This window comes from Ananas comosus, linkage group 3 (genome assembly GCF_001540865.1).
Source record: "Ananas comosus cultivar F153 linkage group 3, ASM154086v1, whole genome shotgun sequence".
Taxonomy (NCBI): Eukaryota; Viridiplantae; Streptophyta; class Magnoliopsida; order Poales; family Bromeliaceae; genus Ananas; species Ananas comosus.
Window position 1 is genome coordinate 9,843,533 of NC_033623.1, and position 14,158 is coordinate 9,857,690.

At 34.6% G+C, this 14,158-nt stretch overlaps 1 protein-coding gene across 1 annotated transcript; it reads left to right on the forward strand.

Moving 5' to 3' along the window:
* On the forward strand, nt 3,506–14,120 carry LOC109707797 (probable cleavage and polyadenylation specificity factor subunit 1; the record flags this gene model as incomplete). Its single annotated transcript, XM_020229327.1, has 12 exons — nt 3,506–3,606; nt 4,019–4,212; nt 4,538–5,298; nt 8,001–8,081; nt 8,186–8,251; nt 8,342–8,419; nt 8,909–9,136; nt 9,259–9,390; nt 9,516–9,689; nt 9,801–9,986; nt 12,445–12,833; nt 13,654–14,120. Coding segments are annotated over 12 exons (2,505 nt in total), but the record flags the coding sequence as incomplete, so codon positions are not given.

Genomic DNA, 14,158 nt, shown 5'->3' on the forward strand with positions numbered 1-14,158 from the left:
ATTTTAATTAATAGGTGATGAAAAGTGTTTGTTAGTTTAACGATCTACAGCAATCCAAATTGATTGAATTTTGATAGAACAATATATTCAATGTCTAGATTAAGATTTAAAACTTTGATTCTAAATCCCAAAATTCTATTCTCTATTTTAAGAATTTATCTGATTTTGGTCGTTGATTTGTCGTTAGCTGATACATAGGTAAATGATACCTAAAATCATAGAATTTCTTTAGTAGATCAATTGAATGTTCTAGATGGTATTTAACGAAGTCGATTGATAATTCGAAAATTCGATGATCAAAAACAAAGTGGATAGCATAAAATATTTGTATTATCTATAGTATTGCAGCACAACTCTCTCTCTCTCTCTCTCTCTCTCTCTCTCTCTCTCTATATATATATATATATATATATATATATATATATATATATATGAGTTCGACTACTATAAACAAAAAGTGGCTACTCCAGGGATAGGTATAAATTGAGGTATAAACGGGGATTAGATCAATTTTGCGTTTGGATAAAAAATTGGATATTTTCTGAAGATATAAAAAAATAACAAACGGTTAATTAGGTTAAGATGGAATAAGAAAGATAGTGGTTTTATAAAAAAAAAAAATAAGTATTACTCTCTTATTTATATTTAAATTTGAATTTTTAAACTTTAAATTTAAAATTTAAACTTTGAAATTTAAAATTTAAATTAAAATTACAAATTTTAAATTCAAATTTAAATTTTAAATTTCAACATTAAAATTTAAGATCAAATTTAAAATTTAAAAATATACAAATACAAATTTTAAATTTCAAAAATTTAAAATATTAAATTATAATTATAATTTATAATTTATAATTATAAACGCTTTAATTTGAGATTATAAATATAAATTTAAAATTTTGAATTTTTAATTTTTAAAAATTTTAAATAAGAATAGGTGGTAACAATTAATAAAAAATTTATGATTAATAAATTTATAATATTTTTTAAAATTTCTACTTAAACTTAAATTTAATAAAAAGAATTTATATATAATATTAAAATATAATTATTTAATATTTAAATATAAATAATAGTATTAATAGTATAATTAATAATTTTATAATAAAAAAATGTATTATAATATATAATATATAATATTTATATAATTTAGTTTTAATTCAATTTATAATTTTAATTACGTTTGAAATTAAGTATTGGAATAGTACTATTCCACCAAAATAGTAGAATAGCAAATCCATTGCTATTCCGGAATAACAGGGAATAGCAAAATTCGACCGGGATAAAATATTCCGGCCAAATTTTATCCCGTTTGGCGGAATAGCGGGGATAACTTTAGTTATCCCCGCTTATCACCCGAACCAAACGGGGCCTTATGAGTATAAGTCTCTTTGTACTCATAAGTTTTCGACTGTTAGATTCATCCCATTAATCATTTCTACCTGTTAGATCATACTATTCAACCAACTACTCACTCAACTCTAGAGGGTCACTATCATTCTAACTGAGGACCACTATCATCCTAACTGCACATCTTTTCATCCAACGACAAAAAATTTATGAATACAAAAGAGTCTACTATACTCTTATGAGTGTAGTAGTCTTAGCTTATGTATATATTGAAGATAAAAATTTTTATGTTAAAAAAAAAAAAAAAGAGAAAATTGCCGGCATACCGCTGGGAACGACTCCCAAGTAGCAGAAATACCTCAAGATATATAACTGTATCGGATGTAACATCTAAATACAAGTTTGTACTAATCAAGGTACAAAATCCAATATTTCAGATTCAGAGAAAAGTGAAACTTAGATCAAACAAGGATTAGACACTTGGATTAATAGTGTCCATGAACTTGGTATCTGAAGGGTAATGGTCCTCGTTGATTTTTCACTTTCTTAGTGCCCCCAAACACGGATTCCACCACTAAAGTGTCTTGAGTTTATGCTTAGATGGCACTGTCAAAGTGCGTAGGGCTTTAGATAATGATGAGAAATGAGAACTCTTCGGCCTCATGCTCACTCACCCTCCCCACTTATTCCAAAGCGCCCCCCCTCCTCTCCTAAGATGCCTCCTCTCTCATCTTTCCCCCATGCATGCGAGAGAGAGAGAGAGAGAGAGAGAGAGGGGTGTTGGGACCATCACTTTGGGTATTGTCTACGCAAAGTAGAACAGATCCCCTTCATCTCCTCTCTTTCTCTCTCTGCTTTATAGGTGGGAATGTTTCTCTTGTGCTTCCCCTTTCTTTATAAGTTGGCATCTAAGGGGTTTTGCACGTGAGAGAACCATCATCATTTTTTACTATGTGGGCCGTGCATGTGGAGTCATCCCCATTCCCCACGAAGCATTGTTTGTTTTATGCGAATATATACGAATACAAGTTTCTACGTGTAGCTAAATAGAAGATCGTGCTGCGGAGAGAATAATACATCACAAATCAGACGTGAAATACCACATGAAGATTCCATGAACCAAACGATCAATTCTCCGAGCATAATCAATGCGCACAATACATGAATTACCACATAAAAAGAAAAAAATCAACTTGAGTGATAGTATAAACAAAGATGAACAGTGAATAATATCAGGTGAGTAATTAAAAGGGTGGACTTCAATTTACCCCCCCACTGATATTTCCCACATTTTTTTTAATTTGTTATTTTATTATTCAAAAAGTTGCAATTAACTAACTTTTATATTATTTTTAATATTTATTTCACTGTAACAACTTACTGTTAAATAGAACTGTAAAGTGATAATTGTTGTAACCCGCGTGATGGCAAAGTGCAGATAACATGATAATAAAATGCTAATTTGTTTTAGCCTGTGAATTGCAGGAAATATATATATATATATATATATAGAGTTAGACTGGGCTACTATTAGTAGCAAAATCCTATTGTTGCTACCAATTTTTTAGCCTTTGGATCAACTTTTTTCATTATTTCTAACCATTGGATTAAATACTATAATCCAGTGGGGACCACTCAACCCTAGGGGGACCATTCAACTCTAACCAACTAATATTATCCTGACCCTATAATTTTTCATCCAAGGGTTAAAAACTTGGTAGCAAAAAGAATGTTTTACTATTAATAGTATTCAAGTCTAATTCTATATATATATATATATATATATATATATATATATATATATATANCTTTCCTTGTTACAGACGAAATTCTATTTTTTTTTTTTCTTTCAAAGTTTATTCCTCCATGCTTGCTGAATTATCCGTTGTTTTTTTGTTTAGTCAAACTAATAAATAGCTACTTTTGTTGCATTTTACCTTGCTGCCCTATAAATTTTTTTTTCTTGTGCTTGTAGAAATCATATTGTTTTTTTCTTAATCGTCCATGTAGTGGCTCAAATGAGCATTGCAATATGGAATAGAAGCTAGTGTTCATTCAGACTTCATGTTTTCTATTCAGATCGCACGGCTTATATTCCTTAAATTGATTTCATCAACTTTTCTCTTGAATGTTCTTCTTTGACCATCTTTTGTGATTAAAGGTTCTTGAGACAGCTGATGATTTGGGAGAGGTTACTGAAACTGTTGATTATTATGTACATGGAAGTACAATTGCTGCAGGTAACTTATTTGGAAGGTGAGCATTTCATCTTTTATTCTCCTTATGGAAACTTGCAATATGTGATTTTTGATGATTTTCTTTTCTATTCCTTAATCATATCATATTCATTATAAGCAAATAAGCATAGACGTGAAAAACAGAATACGGAAGTCATGCTTGAAACTGGTTTCTTTCCTCTTCTTAAATATGCATCTGGTATAATCCTATGTTTTAGTATAAAGTTAGTGAGAAAAATGTCATCCCTGAAATGGTTTCTTTTCTGTTCTTTAATATGTATGCATTTCAGCATCTGTAAACTGACCAAAGAAGGATAAAAGTTAGGGACATCTTTTTACTGGTAGACTCTAATAATTGAAATAGTGAGCTGTATATCTACAGTTTATCTATGCATTCTCAACTTCTCTGCATTAATAATAATTGTATGCAGGAGACGAGTTATTCAGATATACGCAAAGGGTGCACGTATACTAGATGGTTCTTACATGACCCAGGAATTGAATTTTGTTGCACATAATTCTGAGCAAACGTCTAGCGAATTGCCGACAGTGGCGTCTGTTTCTATAGCTGATCCTTATGTGTTATTGAAAATGACTGATGGAAGCATTCAATTGCTCCTTGGAGGTATTTTATCTCTATTCTGATCCCCTATCGATGAAATACCCTTTCTTGAAAGCTTGATAATAATGGTTCGCCTATTTGCCTATTGAACATTTTATTTGTTTTTCAATTCAAAGGAATAGATTTTACTTTATTGATGTATGGCACTTGTTTACTATTCAATTGTTGATTTTTACCAATTAGAGTGGTAAGATGTAACTCTCTTATTTATATATGATCACATGCATTGGCTTCTTTTCTTGTTTTTCCATTTGTTTTTCATTTCTGAAGTTCCAATTTACCTCTAATATATGGTTACGTGTTACTGTTCCTGTTTTTCTTTGTCCAGATCCTGCCGCTTGCACTGTTTCTCTTAATGCCCCTGCTATATTTTCAAGCTCAACAGAACCAATATCTGCATGTACACTTTATCATGATAAAGGACCGGAACCGTGGCTTCGAAAGACGAGCACTGATGCATGGCTTTCTACTGGTGTTGCCGAGCCAATTGATGGGAATGATGGATCATATCATGACCACGGTGACATATATTGTTTAGTTTGTTATGAAAATGGCAAACTTGAAATTTTCGATGTGCCTAGCTTTAAAAGTGTTTACTCTGTGGACAACTTTGTTTCTGGAAAGACTTATCTGGCGGATACATATACTAAAGACCCCAACAAATATCCTGATACTAAAGGCTATCTAAATAAGGAACCAGTGCAGAATATGAGAGTGGTCGAGCTGGCTATGCAAAGGTGGTCTGGCCGATACAGTCGTCCTTTTCTTTTTGGAATGCTGAGTGATGGGACAATTCTTTGCTACCATGCTTACTTTTACGAGGGTACAGAAAATGCTGTAAAAGGTGGAGATCCAGTTTCCCCTCGTGGTTCTGCGGACACAAGTAGTATGAGCATTTCAAGGCTGAGAAATTTGAGATTTCTTCGTGTTTCTATTGATATCACTACACGAGAAGAAATGTTGAATGCTGTGAGTAGGCCAAGAATTACTGTATTTAATAATGTGGGAGGCTATCAAGGTTTGTTTCTTAGTGGTTCAAGGCCAGCATGGCTCATGGTCTGCAGAGAACGGATTCGGGTACATCCGCAGGTGTGAAATCACTCTTTTTTTTTCCTTTTATTTATTAGCTGAGGTATGATATGCAAAGAAGAGTGTTTGTATTTAGTTTTTCATTCACAAATTTAATGCACTCTTTAAGTACGTGTGCCTATGCTTAAAATTTCTGAATTTTCCTTCATGGTAATATAGCCATATAGGTGAAAGGCCAGATAAAAAGGACATTTGGAGATAATTACTTACAAAAAAGCTTATTTTCCTTCAAACAGATGATATCTTGATAATTTATGAAGTCACTATATGACATGAAAATTTTGCAATGATATCTAAAATTTGGGGGAGTAGTTTTACTATTCTCTCATGAATGAGAACAAGAATGTTTAGTACAGAACCTTATCCGCCACAATCAATTAGAATATTTCATTGAGAAACAGGATTTGTGTGACGCCCCACTTCCCAGGCGGCCTTCCATCTTAGGATTACTCTAGTCGTAGCACACTTAACTCTCTTAACTTCTTCTACCTAGCCAGCACCCAAAATGCTATAGTCTGGGTTTAGAAATTTACAACTACTTGACAATATGAGATTTATCTCACTAGACTTAGTCGACTCGCCCCAGTTCCTGGGGGGTTCACCTATGCTAGAACTACTCCAGTTCTAGCACACGCTTAACTTTCTTAACCTCTTGGGTATAAGACGTATAACCACTGCCGGACATGCTATAGTCGGGTCAAGAGCTTTTAGCCCTATTATATCTTATATATAGGACTACTTGGGGTCTCACATTTTCTCCCTTTTAAGCCCTGACATCCTCGTCAGGCTCAGACTCACAAGTATCAGATGATGTGAGACTCGTCTCGTTAGCTTTAACCGGCCTTGTGGGGGAGCCGTGCTCCACCCACAACAGTCAACAGCATGAGAGCCTCGCTCTCCCCGCCGTATAATTCTGACTCAGCCGAGACTAATCTCACATTTCTGGCTGATAATTGGCTCTGATACCAACTGTGACATCTTACTTCCCAGGGGGTTATTCATTCTAGGACTACTTCAGTCCTAGCATGCTTAACTCTCTTAACCTTTTGGGTCTAACCACCACTCAAAATGCTATAGCCGGATTAAGATTTTTAGCTCTATTATATCTTATATATAGAGCTATCTGGGGTTTCACATCTCCCTCCCCCGCTTTAAGCCTAGACATTCACGTCAGGCTCAGACTCACAAGTATCAGGCGATGTGAGACTCGTCTCCTTAGCCTTAACCGACCTTGTGGGGGAGCTGCGCTCTACCCATAACAATCATCAGTATGAGTCTCGCTCTCCCCGCTGTATATTCTGGTTAAGCCGAGACTCATCTCACATTTTCGGTTGGTAATCGGCTCTGATACCAACTGTGACACCCCACTTCCCAGGGGTCACCTATCCTAGGACTATAGCGCTAGCATGTTTAACTCTCTTAATTTCTTGGGTCTAGCCACCGCCCAAAATGGTATAGCTGGGTTAAGAGTTTTAGCCCTATTATATATTATATATAGGACTACTTGAGGTCTCACATTCTTCTTCCTTTTAAGCCCTGCTGTCTTTGTAAGGCTTAGACTCACAAGTATTAGGCGATGTGAGACTCGTCTAGTTAGCCTTAACCGACTTTGTGGGGGAACCGCGCTCCACCCATAACCGTCAATAGCATGAGAGTTTCGCTTTCCCCGCTGTATAATTCTGGCTCAGTCGAGACTCATTTTACTCTTCCGGTTGGTAATTGGCTCTGATACCAACTGTGACACCCCACTTCCTAGGAGGTCATCCATCCTAGGACTACTCTACTCCTAGTACGCTTAACTCTCTTAGCCTTTTGGGCTTAGCCACCACCTAAAATACTATAGCCTGGTTTAGAAACTAACAACCACCTAGCAATATGAGACTCATCTCATTAGCCTTAGCCGACCCGCCCCACTTCTCAGGGAGGTCACCCATCCTCGAACTACTCCAGTTTTAGCATGCTTAACCTTCTTAACCTCTTAGATATAACTACCGCCCAACATGCTATAGCCGGGTCAAGAGTTTTTAGTCCTATTATATTTTATATATAGAACTACCTGAAGTCTCACAATTTGATTGTTTTATTAGTCAACAGTGCAAATTTATCCTACTAGTATAATGCGTGGTCAGCTACGGAAGTTGATCATTGTTTTGGAAATTTTCTGGAGCATTGTTGTTACGGGTGTTATTCAGACATAAGATTATAAGACTTTATATGATCCATGGAAGTTTTGAGATTATGATAAGGCATGAAATGGGTTATCTTCTGAGTCTCTTTTGTATCAACTATTATTATGGAACTAATAGCTCATTTGTTCTGGCGGCTCGCCTTGAGTTTTTGTGTAGTGGCCAACTGCATTGTGCTTTTCTTACCATTGTTGCTTGCATGAAGCTTATTTTTTCCCCCTGAGCCAACCTTTTTCTGTGAAAAGTTATATTTAGCTCCTTCCGGATTACGTCTAACTTACGCTTAAATTCAGGCTGAGTTTTGGACAAAACTTTCTTATCTCAGTTACATCTTCCCGATTTGCCTGAAAATCATCTTATATGTATTGTTTGTTTCAATTTTCTATATCTGCCATTGCTGAAATTTGTAATTTGGCTTTAAAATTACTGCTACTTTACTATTTCATACTTTGACATCCGACATAGCTGGTTTAATTATTAAAATTATTAACATTTCTATATTTCAATTTTATGCAGCTATGCGATGGTTCCATAGCAGCTTTTGCTGTTCTTCACAATGTAAATTGCAATCATGGTCTTATATATGTTACATCACAGGTGATTATTCATGTGAAATCCTCTGTTAGCTTCATTAAATGGCATTTTCATCTTGAAATTTAAGTGATTGGGAACTGAATAAAAATTTGAACATCTCGGTGTAGGGTTACCTAAAAATTTGTCAGCTGCCGTCGTCATTTAACTATGACAACCACTGGCCAGTTCAAAAGGTCCAATCAGCTCCTTTAATGCATTTTATTAAATTATCTGCAGTGAAATTGATGGTTTAAAAGACCTTTATGGAATTCTCTCCTTGGCAGATTCCTTTGCTGGGCACTCCACATCAAGTCACCTATTATGCCGAAAAGAATCTATATCCACTTATTTTATCTGTTCCTGTAAGTGATATGCATATCTTATGATATAAATATTAATTCTCTATTGATTAAAGCATCATGATGCCTGCCAACAATGAAGATAGCTCCAAACTCTTAACATGCATTTTGTTTGTAACATCAAATAGAGTTACTCATAGGTATAAAGTTTATTTTCAACATCAAGGATTCAAGATATCATCAACAGCAAATTATCAGATTAATACTTTAAAATGACAATAAAGTAGCATTCTAGTATTTCTGAATTTAGATTAAAATGAATAATAAATATGAAGATTCTGTGTTTCTTTTGCAATGAGGATTGAAACTGGAACATCTTGGAATTTGACTGGGAACATCCAATTTTTTTACTAAGTTGCCTCACAACTGGCATAGGAATTGGCATGCCATATATATTTTTTTGTTTTTGAGTTATGAAATTGAATATCATCGTTGTTTTATATAAATGTGCTCGTTGATGTTCACTCTTTTTATTCAATTTTTCTTTTACAGGTTATCCGTCCTTTAAATCAGGTCCTTTCATCTCTGTTGGATCAAGAAATGAGCCAGCAGATAGATAACGACAACTTCAATTCTGATGATCTGCAAAAGACTTATAGTGTTGATGAATTTGAGGTCCGAATATTGGAGCCAGATAAATCTGGTCACTGGGATACTAAGGCTACTGTTCCAATGCAGACCTCTGAAAATGCCCTTACAGTCCGCATTGTTACGTTATTTGTAAGTGTAACATATGAGCTCTTCCCTAAAGGGACATTTTCTTTTCCCTTGTAATGCATCTTTTAATTTTGTACATTGTGTTTTGTTATTTAGTTTGGTGTCATATTGCCATATAAATGCAGAATACAACAACAAAAGAGAATGAATCTCTCATGGCCATTGGCACTGCTTATGTGCAAGGAGAGGATGTAGCTGCTCGTGGACGAGTGCTTCTGTTTTCTTTTGCCAAAACTAATGAGAGCTCCCAAAATCTGGTAAAAAAAAAAAAACAGAAATGCATTTTGCGACTGGTTGTCGAATTTTCTGTTCTCTTTGTTTGCTGTGCTTCACACCAGTGGCAGTCATTTGTTTTGTTTTCCTTTATGACGTGAATCGTCAGATTTCAGAAGTCTACTCTAAGGAGCTGAAGGGTGCCGTCTCAAATTTAGCATCTCTTCAGGGTCACTTGCTTATAGCTTCTGGTCCAAAAATCACCTTGCATAAATGGACTGGTTCTGAGTTGAATGGTGTTGCTTTCTATGATGCTCCACTGCATGTTGTGAGCTTGAACATTGTGAGTGCATTTCTTTCAATGTTTGACTATATAATCTACATTTGAATACATGTTTGACACATATACATCTGAAGTTCTTTTCCTCTAAGAATGCAATAATTATTGTTACAGGTCAAGAATTTCATCTTGTTTGGCGACGTTCATAAAAGCATATATTTCCTTAATTGGAAGGAGCAAGGTGCTCAACTAAGCTTGCTAGCAAAAGATTTTGGACCTTTAAATTGCTATGCAACTGAGTTCTTGATTGATGGTAGCACATTGAGCCTTGTCGTATCGGATGATCAAAAGAACATTCAGGTAATTTCTGCTTATGCTTTATGCACTATTATTGTGTTGGATGGAAACCATGATGCTTGTCAGTTTATTTAGCCGTTGTTTTGTCTAGTTGTTCAAACACTTATTAGTTGCCCACTATTGACAAGATAAAACTCGATAGAAATGACAATATTTATGCAAAAAATAAAGGTCCTGTATTAACATCTACTTCTAGATTATTTTCTTGTCCTGGAAGCTCGCTCTGAGGTCTCATTTCTTTAGAGTTTTAAACTTCTATCTCAATGAAGTCAAAATAGGATTTTGCACGCTCAAAAGGTCCCCCTTTTTTGCTGATTTTGTATATGTAAATTTTGCTTAATATAGTTCTCGTGGCTAATGAAGTCTTTTTAGAATTTTCTGCTAATTAAGTCTCTTTCAAGAATGGCCGAAGTTTTGTATTTTTATACTGCAGTGTTGAATATTATGAGAAAGGTTGGATAACTTTTAGAGTACTATCCGCACAACTAGATTGTCCAGGAGCAGTAGAGGGTGAGTAGGTGACACTCATATGTTGCTACAAGTGGTGGAATAATTTGATCTAGTATTGGTGATTTGATGTATATCTCAACTGGAAAGAAACTGTCACTGTTTATTTGCTTTAGCATGAAACTGAATCTATTTTATTCATATATGCCATACATATACACCCCTATCTACACAAACTGAGAGTCAACATGACATGACTCCGACAAGGCGACTAGTCAACGGTGAAAAAAAACTAGGACATGAACATGACATAGCTAGTAAATATGTGAGGGCATTCTCATTAATTCTGCAAAGTAATAACATTCTCTTTATTGTTTCCTCACATATAAAAACAATTGATTTTTTGTTTTTTGGTAGATATATAAAACTAGATAACAATTATATTAATTTAGAATGTAAACTAAAACATACCTTTTGACTTGAAGAATTAGCTCTGCAATATAAGGAAAGTAAGATTTATACCAGCCTTCACTTTAAACACTGTACAATGAAACAGAAAGGTTAATGCCTTATATTCTCTTAAGACTTTTGCATAGAAAATGCAATTAGGGACTTCCAATTTGCATACTATGTGCATGATCATGAGGAGCGCAAAACAGGCAAGTGATGGGCGTGAAGAATAACAGGATATAGAACATGGAGAGGGCATGTGCCTGTGGATGTTCGCCTAGGAATTGTGTCCAACACAGGCACGATACGGGTGCGGCAACATTATAGAAGTTTCCATGTTACCTATCTGAGAGTACACTCTAGTAGGTTTCGCTATTATTTCCTCCAAGATAATTAAAGTCACATTGAGAAATGCGAATACTCTTCCTTGATTAAATAATTGTCTCTCCATTTGGACTACTAATGTTGGACTGCGGTTAGAGTTTAATCCATGCTAAAAGCCTAAAAGAGACTGCCTCAATACCATACTGAGATTTGCTTTGTTGATTTCGTAACTCTTCAGCAGCAATCAAATTGTGATCAAACTTCAGGGACTAAATTGTTGAAATTAAACTTCAAGGATAAACTGAAATGAAATCGAGCCTTAGGGACTAAATTGTTATGATAAAAAATCGTAGGCTTTGTTTGGTTTGGGAATAGACCAGGGACAATGAAAGTTATCCTCGCTATTCCGCCAAACAGTGCTAATCCGGGAACAACTATTCCACATTTTTAGAGGAATAGGGCTATTTTCATGCTATAGTAAACTAATTAAAGGTAATTAAAGTAATATAAAAGTATGGTTATATTATTTATAATAAAATAATAATAATAATAATAATAATTATTAGTACTAGTACTAAAACAACTATTAGTGCTACTATTATATTATATGATATTATATTATCTTTATTACTTTTATAAATTTATATTATATGTTATCCTAAATATACCATGTAATATAAAGTATTATATAAGGTAATAAATATATTAAATATATAATGTTCTAAAATATGTTGTCTTTAATCATATATATGTATATATTATATTTGAAGTATTTTTATATATAATTATTGAAGTGCATTATATAATAATATTGAAGTATTTTATATAATAATATGATTATAATAGCATTATATGCAATATTTTAATTATAATATATTTTATAAAATATATTATTTTATATGCATTAATGTGCATATATTAAATATTCTATATTTGGGAGATATAGATAAAGGCAATCTTGATATTTAAAAAATTTTAATCTACCTTTTGTACTATTCTTTATTATTCCTAATAAAATTGTCAAACGGGATTTTGGTTATCCTAGGGAATAAGAAAATATCAAACCAAATAAAAGAAATTTCTTTTACTCCTCTGTATCCTAGAATAGTAGGTTATCCCAGGAATAAATATTTTTATTCCTTCAAACATTGTTCCGTTACCACACGCAGCCTTAAGGATTGGAATCTGGGTCAAATTTCAGGGATGAATGTTGTGATTAACCTATGGAATACTGATGCAGATCTTCTATTATGCACCAAAAATGTTGGAGAGCTGGAAAGGGCAGAAGCTTTTGTCAAGGGCAGAGTTTCATGCCGGGGCCCTTGTATCGAAGTTCTTGCGGTTACAGATGCTTCCCACTTCCTCTGATCGATCAGGTGCAACTGTGCCTGGCTCCGAAAAGACCAACCGTTTTGCTCTTCTGTTTAGCACGCTGGACGGTAGCATCGGCTGCATCGCACCGCTTGAGGAGCTCACATTCCGTCGGCTTCAGACTCTGCAAAGGAAACTAGTTGATGCTGTTCCTCATGTTTGCGGCCTGAATCCTAGATCATTCCGGCAGTTCCATTCTAACGGGAAAGCACATCGCCCTGGTCCCGATCATATGGTGGACTTTGAGCTTCTTTCTCAGTAAGTGAATGTTCTAGTTCTCCTTGAACCCTAATGGGTAATTTTGTATCACTGCATTGTTTTGAGGATAAAATGTATGGATAGTCCCTACACTATCCTGATATTGCGACTTAGTCCCCGAGCAAAGGTTTTCACACTTTTGGTCCGTGAACTTTCTCATATATTTGCAACTCCATCCTAGCTGCTAAAAATTTTTCAACACATCACTTTTTGCTATTAATTTTCCTTTTCAACCCTTTTTCAAGTATTTATAATATTAAGACATCGTTTTAAAGGGGAGGTGGTAAAATGATCATTTTACAAGAAAAACTCTGGATTTTTGTCTTTTGACGGTCAGTGATGTAAGTGAAAAATTCGTGGACTGAGCTGCGATCAGGATTTTATGATGACTATCAATTCATTTTACACTTAATGGACGGTAGTTTCGTTACTCTTTTAAAATTTTGTTCGAAAAGATGCTTTACATTGAGTGCAGTAAAATACTGCAAAACCATACCATAAGAAAACATGGCTTCTAAGTTGACCATGATACTTGAAATAGAGAGGTTTCTTGGTCAGGGCTTTGCTTTTTTCTGTTTAATACTTCAAGAAATATGGTTATTTCTTAGCCATCTTAACTGTTCCGAAAAAAGAACTAGAAATAAAGGGAAATCAGTAATGATAATCTGAAAAAGAAAAGAGTTAACACAACTATTTAGAAATTGTTACTGAGAAGACACCTTAATTTGGACTTCAGTACCTGGACTTCACGACTATTGCCACCATCTCATCACTATCTGCTTTCGTTTATTTTTTTTTATTTATATTTTCTCTTTTGCAGTTATGAGATGCTGCCATTGGAGGAACAGCTGGAAATTGCTCACCAAATCGGAACGACCCGGTCGCAGATCCTTTCCAATTTTAATGATCTCTCACTGGGAACGAGTTTTCTGTGAGCATCTCTTGCAACTGAAATGTTCTAGAGGATTATACAACCTTCCTGTAACGTTTGAGGTCAAACACACTGTCAACATAGGAGCCGATTCTGTTTGGTCCATGGTGCCCCCAACCTTTTGTTCTACAAAGCGAATGCTCTGTTTTTTGATCCTTGCGTACGGCATCAAGTAGTCGAAACAGTTCTTTAGGGGTTTGCACTGACTTGGGCTGCCTGTAACTTATTACATTGTCAATTGAAAACCTCTGTATAGTTAATCCTAACCTTAATTCCTTGCTACTCTCTCTCTAGTTTATGATGTTTTTATGTGCTTATATCTTGCAATTTGAACCAGGAGAAGTGAACTACCTTAATCGATTTTGGGTATATCTCATTTATTTATATGCTCTTT